We start from the raw sequence: 19658 nt of genomic DNA, 5'->3' as shown, positions 1-19658 counted from the left end.
AGTATGGGACCTAGTGCACATCTGAAAGGGTTGGCCCGAGCTCAGAGCACAGATGGTCCCTTCCTACCCACAGAAGTGAAGATTGAGTATTCAGGCACAGATGTAGGTGGGTTGATGTGGTTGTGGGAGCTTGCGGAAATTCTTTTTTGATTGCTTCTATTTTCTGAGAAATAGGAAGCAGTGTCATCAGCTAAGAGTAAGGATGGGGGAGGAGGTGTGGAAGATCTGAGGAGACAAGGTATGGAATAGTTGTCTGAGAAACGGAGAGGGAACTGAGTTGGGGAATGCCTTCAGAGTACCAGGCAGCAGTAAGGACCCACGTGGGTGAGTCATCTCGTCTGGGGGTGTGTTTTTCTCTATCCACAGGCAGCTGCATGTGCGTGGGTAGGGACTAGGCAGAGTGTGGACTTAACCAGAGTTGTGTTATACCCAGGAGAGTAGGACAAAGGAGACATGGACAAGGCAATATGGGAGTGTAGAGGGGTGACTTTAAATGATTGAGCATTGAATCTAAGCAGAGCACAAATGGAAGTTATGAGGACATGAGGATGAGAGGCAGTAAAATCAATGGATTATATGGCACAGAGCTGATAAAGACTTGAATTTGTGGCACGTTTTTGGACAGTGAGATGCTTGGAAAAGTGATTGTGGGGTGGTTTCAGTTACTGGTGATGACCAGTTCTAGACTAGGTCTGTGCAGTGAGGGGCTAGAGTAGGGTGTAAGACACAGTCACTTGAAGAGAAGTCAAGAAACTGAGAGTCCAGGATACTGGAAGGATCATCTATGGGTTACTGGCGTTATTAAGAATTATGACCTGTATTGTCATCCAGGAAATAAACTCTTCAATAAAGAGGTAAAAAGATCTAGGTAGGCTTGATAAATGCAGTAAGGCTGGGTAGCAGGAGACGAGTTTGATGGTAATTCTCATGAGTCCATAAGACTGGAAGCGTACTTTGCCAAAGCAATACTACTAATAAAAACTAATAACATTACTTACTCTACCTGTATTGTATGCAACAGCTTTGAGGGCGTATTTTCAGTTTATTGTTAAAACAACCTGTATTACTACCTATGTGACCTTGGGCAAGTCACTTAACCCTTTTCTGCCTACAGTTTATTCATCTGCAAAATGAGGAAAATAATACTGCATGACAAGTGCTTAGCAAAATTAAGTACTTAAGACTGAAACATGGCTAAATACTCAATTATAGTTAGCTGGTTACATTTCTAGATAAGGGAGCATTAGGGTATCTGGAAATTAGGAATTCTAATAGGGGCACATCTTGCTTTTCAGAATAAATATGTTAATTTTTTAAAAGTAAATTAAAAAATAAAAAACTTTGGTAGAACCATTCATAAAGTGAACTCCTTGAAAAAAATGTTTTGAAAATGACCTGAATCCAATTTTCAAACACTATGTATTAAGTAATGAATGATTGTCATGTGATATATTAAAAAAATATGAAGTGTGCAGAATATCAAAAATTCTACATCTTGATAGCATTTATCAAGCTTTCATGACAAGGGTCATACTTATTTTTAGGCGGTATCAGAAGATAATATTCTCAACCATTCTTGCTTATGTGTTGGTGAGTCTTATATTGTTGTTTTAAATTTATTGTGCTCCTAAGCGAGCCTAACATACTGGCACAGAGTAGTGATACCAAATTTATGGGCTGATTTTTCTGCTTTGAAGGAGCTTAGAACTTTAGTTATCTTAGCAATGACTTAAATTTATCACTTGATTAAAAATTTTTCTTATTATGGGCACCTAATAAATATATTTTGAATGAATAAGAACCGATGTTTGCATGCTTCCTGTTGTCTCTAGTGCATTCCCCAGCTTTGTCCTTAGCCTGGTTAGTCCTTCCTGGATTCTAGTCTCACATATATCTGTCTTCTCTGACTCCTGTCCCTCTTCTCCTCCCCACTCCACTCCATTTCTGGGTTTTATGATCATTTCTACACTCCAGCAGAGAGATGGTTCTGACTGCACACTCGGTGGTCAGCACAGGGTGTCCTTCTCAAGGGGCCAGAGGAACCACGAAGGGCTCCGAATCACATCGTCACTGGGACAGACACCGACAGCATGAGCACCACACAACTTAAACCTTGTTCCCCATCAGGGGATGCTGCCCATAGTGTGCCACGAATTAATATTTCTGTTAAATCTTGTTACCCAGTAAACAGCTTAGTTAATATTGTAGGATGTTTTCTCTGTGGTAGAGAGTTTAAATCAGACTTGTCTGTTACATAAACAAACTCTTAGCGAGGATCCTCGGGAAGTTGTGACTACCGGTTGCCCCATGAGCTGGACCCCAGCAGCAGGAGCTCCTCACCCCTCCACCCAGCCCATCCTTAGAACTTGGTTTCTGCTCCTTCCCGGCTCCCAGAGGCTTCCTCATGTACGTAGCCTTGAGATAATGACATGGTGTTGAGACCATTCGACAGAATCCAGACTGAATCCAGTAAAAGCTTCTATATAAACATCTAAGATTTGGTGGGTGGGTGAGGAGATGAACTCGCCCTGCGCCCACCCAACACAAACCCTGTGTGGAAGTTCTCTTGCTTATAAACTTCCCACCTGCCAATCCAAAGTGGCCTGCGTCTTCGGTTTCTCTGTGCCCTGTCCTCTGCATATGGGGGCTGCTTTCTGATCACACCTGAGAAGCTCCCAAGAAGCTTGCAGACCAACATAAACACATGTTGTTTCCCAAACCTGTACGTAGAAGGCACCTTCACCACCTTCCCCAGCATCAAAACCTGGCACACAGTAGCCTCTCGGTGTGTATTTGCTGAATCGACCCATCTAAGCCACTATCAGTAAACATTTTATTTAAAACCCAAGGTGACATCTTTTATATGAAATATTCACATCAATTAAAAAATTGTTTCAATTGTTAGATGATTTACATGAAGAGACATAATTATATGGTATTTATGCCGAATTGCTTATTTGTTAAGTGGTATTATTTGTGTAACCCTGTTTTAACATTTTCCCCTGTTTTTAATATGCTGGGAATCTTAACATGGATGTGGTCCAGGCTTTTCTATGCTTCTGGCTGAGTTGCAGAAAAACTGCTCTGACTTGATCTCTTATCCTCCATCTTCAGAGAACCAAAGCAGAGACTAGCAGGCCCAGATTTTATGTGTGTGCATCTCTGAGATGGAGCAGAACCCTAACATCATGCTGTCATCTGAGAGGCGGATTCTAGGGAGTTCTATGTGTGTTCTGTGTGTGTTGACGGTGGTGGAGAGGAGAGAGGCATAGGATAATCTGCAAAACAAAGTGTCTGAAGGGAGGGATTGCACCTGGAGAAGGGCCCAGAATAAATGCAGGAAGGACTCTCCCTGACTTATTTTGTAGGTTCACAAAAATCTTGTGCCAGTCTGGGTTGAGCCAGTTGAGCTGAAAGAGGCAGGAGCTGAAATTGCATGACACCTTTATATCTCTAGTTCCAAAAATAAGCTCCCAGAGGGGCATGAAATGAACTGTCATCAATTTGCTTTATAATCTAGTCTAGAATATACAACAATTACATCTATTTCCTTGGGGCAACTTAAAAAATATTTATAATTTGGCAGGAAATATATATAAGGTATATGTTGCGCATATATGATCACCACTGCTTGTTAGTTTGCTTCCCTCCACGACAGGAAACCACCATGACACAGTAAATGAGTTACACAGATTCAATTGTACAAAATGCAGGATTCCATCAATGTGATGTTAATGAGAAATATCATTTTTAGTTAGGTCTGTACTATAACAAAACATAAAGAGGAAGTATATTAGAACTTACACTAAGTACTACTTACATTAGAGTTTAAGTATAAGCACCACTTACACTAGAGACCATGCAGTAAGCTGAGATAAATCACAAATAACTAAGAGGTCATCAAGGCATAATCCTAGCACTTGCTACTAAGACCACCACCCTGCCTTCACTCCCCTGACTGCCCCCACAGCACCAGGACAGAAGAATCTGGTGACTTGGCTTGCCTTTCTGTGCATATGGCAAGGGAGCAGGAATGAGGTCCAAGCCAATAGCCAATGACCTTGTTATGTAAGTGCATATTGCCCGTGAGCTTATCTCTTGAAAAATAACATATAGCAAAGAAAACTACAGAGGAACAAATACCACAAGCTACTGGAAAATACCTCAGGAAAGAAATCTACTGGAAATGTCATGAACAAATAGAGGAGAGGGAAATATAAATTAAAGAAATTATAAGGAAGTACATAGTCTCTGAGTCAGTACGGATGCCTGGGAGGCCAGTATGCAGTGCCAGGTCTAAACGGCCACCACCAGGACTGTTACATTGGACGGTTTCCAAGAAGAATTTTTACCTTGTGTTGCTCACGTTTCTGTTGTATTGTGTTGGCTGTTTCTTCATGGACCTGCTGAATGGTTATCTCCTCTCTCAGGGCCACCTCTGCTCTGTATAACCAAGCACCTATAGTGCCCAGAGGTGCAGGGAGAGATTTATCAAGCTGAATATGCCAATCAAAGAGCTGAAATACAAAAGTCGAAAAACAGAATATCTCTCATACAGAGGACAATGACTAAAATTTCCCTAAATGACCTGAACACCCACATGGGACTTTAAGTTAGTAGTATCAGGTTAATTTAATAAAGTATCAAGTAAGGAACTATCTGTGTCCTGAACTTGAGGCTTTGAGAATGGGGAGGGAATTGCAGTTGTAAGCAAATTTGGGGGAAACTTAAAATACATCTTAGACATGGAAGTATGTCATTGGGAGCTTAAGCGATTTTCTTCTTATTGGAATAGCACGAAGTACCCACTGATTTTCAGGCTCGGTTTGATGCAAGGGAAGGGGCGGGGTTTGCTGACGTGCTCCAGAATGTAGCAGTTACACACCAGCTGAGGGGTATCCTTGAAACCTCTCACGTGATGGAAACAGGTCCAGAAAATTCTGGACATGTCATCTAGACATCTCTGGAGGAAGATGAGTATTCAGGATTCTTTCTATAATAACACAATTCTCTAATCATCTCTTCATTTCTTCCAGTTTATCTATTCCCAAGCATCATTTCTTAGCTTATAGGAATGCCACATGGGTATGTTATAGGGCTTGAGAACTCATCTATTCTTTGATAGAGTTTATGGAAAAGAACAGATTATAAAAATTAATAAAATAGGGTAAGTTCAAGGCAAATATTCCCATTAGTAACAGAATTTTCAGAGGTTTTGAAATCTTGGTCTTTAAGTTTGTAAAAGATTAATGTGAAAGTTATTGAGCAGTTTTCCTTCAGGTTCACGTAAGACCAGATAAAAATATTTGTTTAATTTAAAGAATATAAAAATGAATATGAACATAGGAAGATGATTATGTATTGATGACAGAATTGGGAGAAGTTGTTGAGGCTCCATTGCTGGAAAAGCCACCTGTTCTAAGCAGCCCAGAATTAAGTTGTGCAAAGTGAGAAGTAAACCAGATGGCCTTGCATGATTTCGATCCATCATCCACTCGGTGGTGATACTCTGTGTAGGGCAGGCAAAGCAGGAAAAGAACTGTTAAGCAAGTACTTCCACTAACTTAAAGGAAAACTCCCAGAGTTAAGCCTTTCCTATCTTGGACAGAGGCAGGAGAACGCGAGCAATACCACTGGGTAGAAAAAGATGACGGAAAATATTCTTGACTAAATTAAGTAAGCCCTAGTGAAGTTAATCATGGGAGAACTCACCCTGGACGACACTCTGTCCCAAGATTGTTTCACCAATGCTTGGTCAAGTGATAATTTACCATCTCTATGTAACGGTTGTATTAAATGTTCAATCTGTTTCCTTTTTATTTCATATTGAACTCTGAAGTGCTTAAATGACTAGAAGAAGAAAAACAGCAACAACATGGTATTGAGTCAAAAAAAAAACAAAAGCAAAGGAAACCGCATTTCCTAAATAACAATCCTGTATATTTGGATAACACTCAGTATATGTTGTTGATAATAATAATAATAATGACAGTCATGATACTAATGGCAGTTACCATTCATCAAACCCTGGCAATGAAAGCACTTGGCCCCATGCTAAGTGCTTTCTACACATTATCTCTCCTGCTTCTCTCCACAACCCCAAACACAGACAGGCCCTATTACACAGGAAGCCAGAGGTAACTTAGCAAAGACAAGCAGCAGAGGCAGGACTCAAGCCTAAGATTTCTCATCTCTAGTTAAATAACCTACATGCCAGTCCATGCTTAATGGGAAATAATAGTAAAGAGGAATATAAATCTATGCTGATATTTAAAATAGTTGCTTTACTTTAAAGAAACAAACAATTTTCACTGCAGCATTATGTGTAACAGTCAAGATACAGGAACAACCTAAGGGCTCAGTGACATATGAATGGATAAAGATGTGTGTCTGTGCACAACAGAGTATTATTCAGCCATGAGAAGGAAGGGCATCTTGCCATTGTAGCAACATGGATAAACCTTGAGGACATTAGGCTCAGTGAGGGAAGGCATATAGAGAAAGACAAATATTATATGATATCACTTACATGAGTGAATCCAAAAAGGACAAACTCATAAAAACAGAGTAAAATGGTAGTTGCCAGGAATTGGAGGAATAGGACAGATATTATTTAAGAGTACAAACTTGCAACAAGTGGTAAATAAGCCCTGGAGATCTAATGCACAATATAGTCAATGTAGACAATATTGTATTATAATTATCAAACTTGCTAAGATACTAGAACTTAATTATCCCAACCATGAACAAATGATAATTATGTAATATGGTAGAGGTGCTAATTATTACTACAATGGCAGGCTTGTTATAATATATAAATGTATCAAAGTACAAAAACTCTTTACATAGAAATATAAACATTAAATTACATGCAAACTTAAGAAATACATTGTTACTTCTTTAAAGACTTTTGTCATTAATATCACTTCAAAGATCAAATGTTAAATGACATATATAAATCTTACTCATAAAGAGCTTTGAAAAACTGAATCTCTTCCATACATTACCTGATATTTGTCCTGCAAATTTGATTCTGTCATCTGTGCCCTTGTTAAGTCTCTTTCAAATTGTTCTATCCAAACTTTCATTTCCCTCCAAATTAGTCTGTCTTCTCTCTAGAAACCAGTAGACATTAGAATTTTATTAGTCACTGTACATTTATTTAATTGCTGATTAATCCCTGAGTGATCCTAGAACACACTGCATACTTAATAAGGTACAGTTGTCTTCAAAAAGTTTTCTCTCTTCTCACCCTCACCTCTTTTGGAAAGTGAGAAGCAAAAGTTAATTTTAGAAAAGTATCTTAATTATCTTGCTGAGTACTTAAATTACCTGCTTCTAGTTTTCTTCTCAAGAAACACTAATTTAATTAAGAAAATATGCTCAAGAGGAAATGTCCTATGTACAGAATTACAAAGAGCAAAGGCTGAAACAGGAGTAGAAACACAGACCTGAGGTTGCTCAATAGGAGTCCATTGGTGACCCAGAGGACTACCCTGGACGAAATTAGTTTTCACTGAATTCCAGGAGTTACAGTCACAGTAACATTGTGGACTGCTATTACTTAAAAACGCTACACACTATTATAATATAAGCTCCATGAAGACAGAAAATACATTTATTTTGTTCAGTATGGTATTACCAGACCCTGGGGCAACATGGCACCTCTATGATATTTACCAAAATATCTGCTGAAGGAATGTATCCAGGCTACCATTAACATCTCAAAAATGAATAACATATTTGGAGATTTATATAATTGTTTCCACAAATAATAACAGGAGCTACTGTAGAATTGACTTAGTGACAATACTCTACTTTTTCATCAAGATCTCTTATCTGGTAAGAATGCCACAGTAATCATAAACAGGCTTCATATGATTTTTGGCACTTACAAAAAGCTTCCAACTCAGCATCTCACTTGATCACAGCTCTGTGACAGGTGAAATGACTGTCTATTGACAGGTGGAGTTGTAAAGTAGAAAGAATGCTGGCTAAGGAGGCAGGCAAAACAGGTTCCAATTACTGGCTCTGACATGGAGCAGCCCTGTGACTATGGACACATCTTTTATTTTTTTTAATTCTATTGTTGTACCATCATCTGAGTAGTCATCACACATCTTTTCTATGGTCTTGGGGAGAATTAGAGATAATCCATGTAACACACCTAGTAAAGAAATCGGCACACCATGCTGTCAGACCCATGCCTTCTCTCACTTTCTGGTCTTGCCAAGGCAACCCTCTTCTGCCTGGAACATTTCCCCCTAGATAATGCCTTCTTCAAAGCTCAGCTCAGGTATGACCTTCTCTAGAAAGCTTTTTCTGACCTGGAAGTCTGGGCTAGGAGTCTCTCTTCTATACCAGTGATTCTCAAACTTTAGGTGTGTATTATAATCACCTGGAAGCCTTATGCAAACAGATTGCTGGGCCTCACTGTCAGGCTTTTGGGCTCAGTTTATCTTGGATGGAACTTAAGAATTTGTCTTTCTAACAAGTTTCCAAGTAAATCTGGTGGTTCTGGTGTAGGAACCACATTTTGAGAACAATTCTCTGTGATGCAACAACCTGAGCTCAAATATTTACTGAAAATGCACTATTGTATTGTCCACTTGATTGTCTCATTTCTCCCCTAATGTTACAAACCCCTTACATATCTTTTCTTCTTCAGCCTAACACAGTGTCTGGAACCCAGTATCACTCCATATATAACTGTGGAATAAATGATTGGTTGGCAGCATAGTTAAGTAGAGAAAGAAATGGAACAGGAGACCAGGACTCCAAAGCTTCAACTCCTTGCCATGAGGGCTCCCCTGCATGAACAGGGGAGCATGATCACGGTACCTGTTTTACTCTGGTTACTTTCATGCACATAAAAGCACTAATGACACATTCTTGAGCTCAGAGGAACAAAATGCTCTTGCTCTCCCTCCAAGGTACCAGAAATCATTGCGGCCACCAAGCGGGGATCGCCGAAGTGAGCATGGGACTTCACTGTGAACCTCCACAGACAGGCTCACCATTACCTGTTTCTCAACCATTGAAACTGGTTCACAAAGCCATCCAAGAGAAAAGGATTATGTTCTTAAACTAACTTTATGGAGTCCATTTAGTAAATGGCTTTTTCCATTGGTGGGAAAGTGTCAAGCAAATTGCAGTACTATAAGAAGGATGTAACTATTTATACCCTCAACATTCTCCTTTTTAAGAGGAAAATGAAGTAAAAAACAGTATTTAGATTCACAGAACCCATTTATTTAGACTAATGGCTTTTCTCTAGTTGATAACTTTCACATGCATTCAAACACATGAGGGTTTATTTGCCTGTAGATGGCCATCTAAATTCCAAACAGCTAAACTATCAGCATTTTCTTTCTCTTTTTTTCTCACCGACTCACTCACTCAAACATACACACAGGCACACTCCTATGTTTTATAGCATGTTTATGTATATCCATGAACTCATGTTTCATGGAGCATGAAATAAAAATTAATATTTGATATGAAATTAGTTACATCTAATTTTTTTATCCCAGTGTTGGCATAAAGTGTTGATAAATCTTTAACCTCAAGCCTAAATGGAATATAAAGAAAGATGGTGAAACTGAAGTGCAAAATAAATGGATATAGGAAAGAATCTGGTCATTAATTCCATAAATATTTTTTGAGCACCTACCACATGCCATGAAGTTTCCTAACTCATGTGACCCAATAGTGAGCAAAAGAGATGTGATGAAATTCAGGACCACAAGCTAAGTGAATACTTACCTTTTCCAATTAATTTTTTCCTGCTTACTATTTTTAAAAATCTTTAACTTTATTTTTATTTTTCATGTCACATTTAAAGAGACCATAGTTATTATAAATTCTTCCTTTTATTAGTACTATTAAGAGTTATTAAAAAGAAATTAATTGATGTGATCTTACAATTAAAAATTAGTGGAGAAGTCCATGGGAGTGGCTTAGATTGTAACTGACATTTAATAAGATGTACACATGTTATTTGTTCTATTAGAAAGGAAAAGGAAAAAAATAGAATTAAGTTATTAAAAGAAATGTATATATAAAGACATATACATGCAAAGGAATGGCTAACAAGCTATGGACTGTAAGATGATTGAGGGAGGTCAAAATTCAAGATTACTTAAATCTTACCTTAAAATTTTGGATAGAATTTGCAAAATATGGGAAACCTGGAATTATTTCCTAGCAATATGAAAAGATAATATATAGAAAAATAACATAAATCAGGGAAAAATTATATAGGAAAACAAGAAAAAAAAACAATGGAGAGGCATCGGTCTATTAATAAGTAGACAATTTTAATGGTATAGTTACATAAAGAGGTTTCATAAATTTTGAAAGTATCAGAATATTCTAATCCAATAAGGATTTGATGTCTCTGTTTTAATTTTTGGTAGTATTTATATTTTATAAACAGATCTTGAAATAGTAAACATTTTAAAAGGTGAACAAGTTAAAAAAAAGGTAAATGATCTCATTTATTTAATCTGAAAACCACTGATAATATGGATTCGTATAACAATTAAGATGGTGCTGGGGGAGCAGTCTGCAATATTTGTTGCAATGGTTGAAAGAATGAGTGAATAAATACCTGAAAGTTTAAAGGTGAGAGAAATGAACCAATAGATCTATTTCATTTATTTACCATCAAGTGCTAACTGCCCATGGAAAACCTTTAGGGAAAAAGTTTCTCTACCAGTTTTAATGGTTGAAGTAAGAAAGGCATAACAATGTCTATTTTCAGTAAGAAAATTAGATTTAAAATATTATCCATAAGTCACTAATTTAAATAAACTCACAAAAGTGATATAGAAATCAAATATACCAAAAAAATGAGAGCCTGATACATGATGCCAAGATTTTAAAAAATGAATTAAAGGAATTATTTACTAAGACCTAACTACACAAATACTGAGTATTACGAGGGTAATGGCATAAATAGCTATAGCTATTTAGTCTACAAAATCTTAAAGGTTCACTAGACAGAATTAGGCAGCCATTTAGTTGCATTTGACAAATATAAACTCTACATCATAAAAAATTCTTTTTTCCTTATTCAAAATATTCATTTTTAGGTGCTTATGCCCTATGTTACAAATGCCACATTTAAAAATAAGCAAAGCTTATCATACATTTTCCTCAAACTTAGTATTTGAACTAATCTTGAAGAAATCATATGCATCCTCTTTTTAGAGAAGGGATGGACAGAATCTTTTAAAGGATTTATTTTCTAGATAATGAAATTAATCTCTTAATAATAAAGCCTCCTTACTAGTGTATATTAACAAGCTTGTATCTGGAATGTGTGTGTTTCAAGTCTCCGAGAGTTTTTTTGCATTAAATTCTTGCTCAAGAGCATTAATGAGTGCATCTCCTTTTATTTCTCAGAGGTTTCCAGTTACAAAGCTTATTCATGTGGAGACACGATTAATGTTAGAGAAATTCTAACAGTACAAACTCAGAAACCAGATCAGAAATAAATCCAACTGGGCAATTTAAGGACTTTAGATATGAAAACCAGATGTAAAGCTGATATTCTCTATGCTATATGGGGTAAGTCTAATACGCTTTTTTTATGGAGTTTCTTATTCACACAGCAATGTCTATACCTGATTATATTCTCAAAACTCAGAAAGTCCCAAATGCCTCCAGAACACATGTCTCAGTCTCTGCCTTGATACACAGTCTGCTTTTGCCTTCTGTGGTGCTTCTTAGAAGCATCTATTTGGCTGTAAGTTACTACAGGTAGGTTACTCTGGTGGTCAACATTGGTACCTGAATCCTAGCCATGAGTAAAAGGGTTTCCTGACACCACAGTTTTAAAAAAAAATTAACATGGTTCTATCAAATGCCAGATTAGCTTCATCCCAGCAACCTAGGAAATACAAGGTACCATTGCTTTGTTTAATTCTTTTATGAAGCCATAGACTGCTATTAATGCAATACCTTTTCCTACCAGAAAATTTTGGGTCATGTTCCCCTGACCTTTTTCTTCCTCAGACCTGTTTCTAAGTCTATTTTGGGAAAACAACAATTTTGTTTTGTTTTGTTTTCATGTGTATTTTCCTTATAATCTCAAACAGCCCTGAAAACTTTAATTGAGACCTCAGTAATAAAGACAGACAGTTTTTAACACATCTTGAAAATTCCATTTATTACTTATCCTGATGTAATTTTCCCTTATAATTACTTAAATTCACTAGTAAATCCATCTCTCTATAATTAAAAAAACCCAATAATACTACTTTAAAAATGTAGGAGGATGGAAATACCCATTGTTTTTAAAGACCTGGGTGTACTGGATGGAGTGTAAAATGGGACAAACTTTCTACAGGAAAATTTGAAAAAAATTTCAAAAAGCATTAAAAATCTGTATGTCCTTGTGAGGTAGGAAGATGGGGGTAAAAGTGAAAGGGATTAAGAAGTAAAAATTTCAGTTACAAATAAGTCACAGGGATAAAAGTGCAGTATAGAGAATATAGTCAATAATATTACAATAACTTTGTATAGTGACTGATGGTTACTGCACTTACCATGGTATTTCATAATGTATGTAATTGTTGAGTCACGATTTCTCTGTACACCTGAAGCTAATATAATATTATATGTCAACTATACTTCAATTTGAAAATTTTTGAATAAATAACTAAATAAATACTAAGCTCCCCCCCGAAAAAAATATACTGTATACCCTTTAGCTCAGGAATTCCAAGACTAAGAAAAAAATCATGAACAATGCTTTATGACAAAATTGTTCATAGAAGCATTTTTTATACTACCAAAAAATCAGAAATTCCTAACAATTAAGACTGGATGAATAAATTACTGGATGAATGAATACATAGAAAAATGTTGGGAACTCATACCATCATATTAATTCTTTTTTTCTAGATAGGTTCCCTCTAGAAGGTCAAGTACAGATAATTTTCTTTTTCTTTTTTTCCAATTTTTGTTTTTATTTATGACAATGAACATACACACTATCTGAGCAGTACTAAAAATATCAACATAATTTAAACTATTGAGAGGCTAAAAAATTAACCACAGTGAATAATTAGAACTTTTACAAGTTTGCTTATTCCCATATATTTGCTGCAGGTAGCAACTTATAATAAATGTAAGTCAAAATGAGATTTCAACAGGACATGAAAAGTCAAGATTTAGATGTGTAAATGATATGATACAAAATTACTTTAATCATTGAATTGCTAAAATGGAGTTCCCCAAAACTGCTATCGCCCCTCAGTTTTCAGTCATCAGCATTATATGTCCAGTATTTATTATTAATAATCCTTTCTCTCGACATAACCAACATACAAAAAGGATGTCTAATCTCATTCCCATTTGGTGAGATCTAGTCTTTACTCTGTTGCTCTCAGAGTAAAATGCATTCCAATTTAATTTTTTGAAAAGAGTGTGCTTAAAAATCTGAGTCCCCATCACTGAATGCACTGTCAAAGCTTGAAGCGAAACAAATACTTACATCATTCTCTTGCCCATCAGTGCCTGTAGTGTGGATGTCAGGATAATGTTTCAGAAACTGGGCTACATAGGTCATAATAGACTTCTCATCTGGTTTATCCACATCAACATCTGGAAAAACCAAAACCAAAGATCAATGAATTAATTAGCATTAATTAGATTTTAACAGGACAAACTTTGAAATCTAGCTAATATGCCAAAAGCCACTGTCCTACATGCAAAAAAAAAACAAAGAACAAAACAGAATTAATATTTAGAGGTGGAGGAAGGGAAATCAATTTAGTCTGCATGGTTCATAACAGATATTTTATGACTCAGAAATATGTCCCATTTCAACTAAGAGCTTTGAGGAAAGTTGTACATGTGTCACTTATTAATCTCAACATTAATTCATCAGAAATATGAGATACTATGTGGTTATTCAAACAAAGGATCAAATGTCTAGTTAATAAAATACAAATAATATGTAAATTTCAGAATTGGGGTGAGTGGGTAGTAAAAAGCACTTGTAGGTGTGACAAAGGATGACAAGTGACTATATAGCTTGTACACCATATGGCCAAATATAGAGAACCCCTTTCCCCCAACACATTCTATTGTAGAAAAGAGGGAAATGACTTATACCCAACTCCTTAAGTCACCTCTCCATTGCGGAGCATTCTCTCTAAATCACTGTACTTTGAACAATCAGGTACTCTTTGAAGGAAAGACAGAATTTGAAAAGATCTCAATTTCTGTTACTTTTAAGTGTATAGACATTAACCTAATGAAATCAACAAAAATCAAGCAAGGATTCTTATACAAATTTAATAATTATAGAATGGTGGTAAGACTACATACATAAAAAGGATCAAATGTTTTAAATAAATGTTTTAACTGTCCTTTTAAAGACAACCAGAAAGGTGATTACATTTGGAGTTTACAGATATAAAATATGTACATACAGAGGAAAAATACAACAATGTTCTTTGTGATTTGAGATATAATTTCTAGGGACTTTCAATGTAGGATTCAGAAGATGATGGAACTCAAGAGTTAAAAGGAAACAAAAAGTGTATTCAGAATTCATTCCATCAATCAAAAGTGACTCTAGAAATGGTAACACCAATGTGGAAGACACATGTGAAGAACGAGTAAAACTTTCATGAATGTGAAAGCGGAAAAAAAAGCAACATTTAATACATGACTTAATGTAGTATATGCTTTTAAATATTCAAGCGACTAAATCATAAAATAATTGTTATAATAGAAATGGATATGGTTGGTCTATAGTCCTAAAAGTTTATATATTCAAGTTGGCTAAAGAAGTTTTTGAGGGTAAGTCCTCATAAGGAAAAAAATAAAGGGTCACTTTATTTCTGAAGTAGACTTGTGTGGTGGCAACTCATTTCTGATCATAAAATAAAATATTTAGATCCTTTAGTCTAGTGGATATGAGAGAACTAGTTATACCCTCCTCCTCTCCCATTGGAGGAAAAATTTCAGCTCTGATGCACCCTCTGAAGTTGAGGGCTAAGATATGTGTGTGGCTTTCCCCTTGAACTGAGTAGTGTATTGAATACAACAGGCTTTTTTTTTTTTTTTGGTACAGAATCAAGGTGGAGACCTCTTTATTATCCCAGTGAATCTAGGGAACCCACAGAAGATTCCAAAAATGGCAAGGGATCTCCAGTGGCTGCTCATCTCAGAGGACACCAACCAGTGACCTGTAGGTCTCTGTAACTTACTCCTGGAAACACAAGTGTCTCCACTTAGATGCTATCATAGAGCTAGACATATTCTTTCTGAAATCTCATCTGTAAGAATAACTAGCTTTTGCTGTATTGACATTTCCACATTCATCCACAGAAATTTTCATAATTGCCAACCCAAATAAGAAATCGTGACATTTGGAAAACTTATTCTGACCCTTTTATTTTAATATAACAAACAACTTACTCAATTTATTTAAGTTTATTAAAGGCATCAAAATTGCCTTTGAAGGCTTGAGTTAACTCCTTTTCCAGAAAGTTTTAAAATCCACAGCCTTATCAAAAAGATGACAATTCTAATGAAAAATATCAGTCAATCATTTGTGTAGTTTGCCTGATTGACAGAAAAACAATGGATGGTTTATCAATATTTCTAAGTTCCTAATGACTGACATTTTAAAGATATGACCTTAGATTACTAATATTTTTTCACTTCTTTCAGATTCTTTGGAGTTACATAAATAGCATAAATTATTTATCCTGTGACACTCCTCTTTCCCCAGTATACATGCTTTTAAAACTGTCACTCTGCCCTAAGGCATACTGAGTAAGTGAAGTTCACCTGGCTGATACAACCAATGTCAAAGTGCTGCTCGGAGCAACAGAGCTGTATTTTGCTCTCCTATATAGTGGCAAATGTTTTTCCAAGAGACAATTGATACAGGACTTTTCTAAAGTTTTCTGGCCTCTAGTAGTTTGGGAAGTCATCTGTAATTTGTGGGATTAAGACTTAAAAACGACTGAGTTGATGTATACAAGAGCCAATCGTTACCCAACATACCTTCTGGATCTAGTAGTCTTGGGATTCCCAGTTCCATTTCAGCAATGGTGAAAGCCTCCTCCAGGTTTTCTCGGTTAGATCTCCCTTTCACTTTCTCCAAGTCCACTAGTTCTGGTCGAATGGCATGGATGACTGAATGAAAGGCAACACCACTTCTCCAACTCCTCCCAAAGTCTTTCACTTCTATTCCAGTCTGCCTTAGTGTGATAAAAAGTAAAAGAATGTTACATTCTGAACAGATAATATACACCTTCCTTAAGGTCATATGCAAAATCCATCCTCAGCAATGAATGATATACAGTTAGCTGTATCAGTTAACTGATTTTGAGCAAAATTAAGCAAAACAAAATTTTTAGAGGGTAACAAGGTAACATGTAGACATCCTGATTCCATTTCTAGACTTTTCTATATTAGGTTTCTCAATGTGAAGCACATTTTTTTAAGGAAACTTATTTAGAGAAAAAGTGCCTGGCAAAATAAAAAAGAGAATTATAAAAACATCAAAATTGATAATAATTCACCATTGTATTTTTTTGAAGAAGTATCTGACACATTTCTAACAATTACAATAAGCAGCACTGTATTGCTCATGCACAGGTTATAATAGACTAAGAGCATGTGACTGAATTATATTAAATGCATTAGAATAAACAAATGCAAATGGACATGATCCTATGTCTAAATCAATCCCAAAGGAGCCTATACTCCACATAAGTCCAGACAAGATTTTATTTGCCCCACCATACAAATTGATCAAATTGTTTTTTAAACTTCTTTGGAATTTCCTTGAGGGCAATGCCTAGGTGGCAAATCTTTGTTCTTTCATGGTGGATTTGACTAATGCAAAGCCAGTTCTGATAATTAAGAAGTGATTCAAGTTGATAGTAATATTTTATTGTTGAAAACAGAACTGAGGCAAGCTCACAATGAACAATTTTTTTCGACATGTATTTTACCAACTACAAAGGAAGTTTCAAAAGGAGAGTTGCAAAGAGATGTCTTTGAGAAACATCCCTTGAGTAAGTCTAGAGCTTTTAAAGGTGATCAATTAATTAGGTCATATTCAGTGGATAAATATTCTGGCAGTTTCTTTTTAAGAAAACTAGTGCCATTACAGTTTCTAAACAAAGCAGAAATAATATCACTCAATTCTTTACTATATTGTCAAAATGTCCAAGAACAATACATCTGACTGACACACTGATTAGTACAAAAAAGATGCTAAATGCCCTTTAATTTTATGTCTGCAAACTTAAGCTTAGAGAAAAATCATGCTTCGTTAATGTACATTGTTTGCATAAAAAATATTTTGCTAAAAAATAGCATTATTGGACCTAATCACTGGCTTCACAAATATATATTTAAAAAATAATTCTGTAAGATCCCAGTAATTGCAATCTTGTATCTCCTCTTAGTTCTTTTAGTTCCTGTCTCGGGTGGTGTGGATATAATTTTCAGCCAATGTCTAGCATACAAGTAAATATTCTCCCAGGCTGAGCAGTTCTTGTTACCTATTCATTTGTACATTAGCTTCCAGCTTCCTCTTACTTTTCTACCTTATTTCCCCTTTGCTCACATTTCCTCATTGTAAAATGTTCTTGCATTCACTGTCTTTAAGCCATCTCAAATTATTTCTTTTAACAAAATGAGGTGCATGTAAATAAATAATTGGTTAATAAATATTCATCACCTTTTAGATATTTTCTGATTCTCTGAAACTTGTTTATTGTTTTAAGCATTTTCAAAAAGAAACAATATACACTATTTCCCTAAATACACTATGTTGGAATAACTTAAAATGTTTCAGTACATTTTCTTCCTCTACATTTGTTAAAAACATACACACAAATACACACACATTCTATCTATAATGTTTCATATCAGATCAAAATAGTAGGTGGATTCCTAAAAATTTTAACTTTAGTTCAAACCTCTCATTTAAGAATCTTAGATACAAAAATCAAAGAAAACTTAAATACCTCACTTAAAGAAGTGATACAAACTTAAAGAAACTTAGATACATCACTTAAAGACATGATGAACTATATCCACTCCAAAGGCCTTTCAGATCTCTAACACACAGTGACTTCGTTACTTTGAATGGATCTGTGTATGTATGTATATATATATATATATATCTTCAATTGTTTGACTACTTTTTAAATTTTCTTCCTAAAATACAATTGTTCTTTTTAGACATTTGAAAATAAGTATCATCTACACTATGACTTAACATTTTCATTTCATGTACTGATAGTAGATGAAATGATTTTTAAAAAATAGAGAGGTTAGCTATATTATGCTACTGAAGCTGTGTTTTATTTACTTTATTTATTTTAGTTACTCCTCATATTTTATATGAAAACAGTGAAACACCCTGACCATTTGTCTGGTGTCATGGGATGTTTTATGCTTTTTTGCCTTCTTCAGTCCTGAGTTACTGATGAAGCTTCAGACTACAATCTCACAGATTATAATGTTAGCAACACGTCACATACTGAAATGGGTGCAGATTCTAAAGTCTTATCCATGTCAGATAGGAAGTTGCTTTAAAAAGTAGATACTGGGATAGTGTAAAAAGCAGCTTTTAGAGAAATTACCAACCATTTGTTAACATAATGGAGTTTTGTGTTCATTACATAATTTTCATGGTGGAGAGCAGTCATCTCTCCCAAATCCCTACAGCTTGTGCAGATGTAAAATAAATGGATCTTGTTGACGTGCCAATGGGTGGAGAACCCTTGAGTCTGTAAATCTGCACATTTACACAGATAAGGAAAATACAACTTCCACTGATGTTACAAACCCACAAGTTGCAAGAGTGACTTTTAATCATCATTAGACCCCTGAACATCTTTGAAACCCAACACACCACATGTGAAACAAAACTATTGCAAGGAAAATCTCCAACAGTGCTAAATTTGAGTTTAATCCAAGTTACTATAATATTAAATGAAAATCAGTTTTTTTGGTTAATTTACTGTGTGGAGCATGAGCAAGAGAACATCACAGTGACATTATCACAAAGTTTTGTTGTAGTAGTGTCACGACAAATGTCACAGCATACGGCCACCAGTATCCTCCTAACCCAGCCCATTTCTTCTCCCCACTCAATTAAGCTGCAAAAGAGATTAGTAATGCTCACTGTACCAGCAATGTGGGCAGGGCTTGTATTTCCTTCTACTACAGATTCTAAAGAGTTACAAAGCTTTGCTTTCAGAAATACTTTTTAGTACAATTTGAATCATAGAAACATATCCCAAATTAGAAAACCACCAACACACTTTAAAAGTTAAGCAAAACCACACAAAATAGTAACACTAATTACAGCTTCTCTATGTTTATCTTTTTCTTTCCTTATTTTTGCTCTTCAAATGCTTTAAAAATAGAACTTCCTATGTTTAGTGCCTCAAAATTTTATAATGATAAGTACTTGTTTCCAACTATTTTCTGGAAGTGGAGAAGAGTCAGATTAGATTGAGGCACACAAAACAAAATAGAAAGTGAGTTAACTGTATACATCACTTAGGAAAATCATACAAAAGCACAACTTGTAGGTAAAGAGATCTCACCACCGATCACATTGGACAAAAAATATTAGTAATGGTCAATGGAAAGCTGTA

The 19658-nt window shown here is 35.6% G+C and overlaps 1 protein-coding gene across 14 annotated transcripts in view; it reads right to left on the bottom strand.

Moving 5' to 3' along the window:
- Positions 1-19658, bottom strand: part of SYNE1 (spectrin repeat containing nuclear envelope protein 1) — a 419767-nt gene that overhangs the window by 291329 nt on the left and 108780 nt on the right. For all 14 annotated transcript variants that reach the window (XM_057489084.1, XM_057489085.1, XM_057489094.1 and 11 more), the window contains 5 exons: positions 16036-16232; positions 13505-13614; positions 7008-7115; positions 5713-5850; positions 4353-4517 (listed from right to left, as the gene is read on the bottom strand). In XM_057489084.1, coding sequence (XP_057345067.1) covers positions 4353-4517; positions 5713-5850; positions 7008-7115; positions 13505-13614; positions 16036-16232 — 718 coding nt within the window. The remainder of the gene's footprint in view (positions 1-4352; positions 4518-5712; positions 5851-7007; positions 7116-13504; positions 13615-16035; positions 16233-19658) is intronic.

This window comes from Manis pentadactyla, chromosome 12 (assembly GCF_030020395.1).
Source record: "Manis pentadactyla isolate mManPen7 chromosome 12, mManPen7.hap1, whole genome shotgun sequence".
Lineage (NCBI taxonomy): Eukaryota > Metazoa > Chordata > Mammalia > Pholidota > Manidae > Manis > Manis pentadactyla.
Note: the sequence above shows the minus strand (reverse complement) of the source record. Positions and strands in the feature narration are given on the sequence as shown.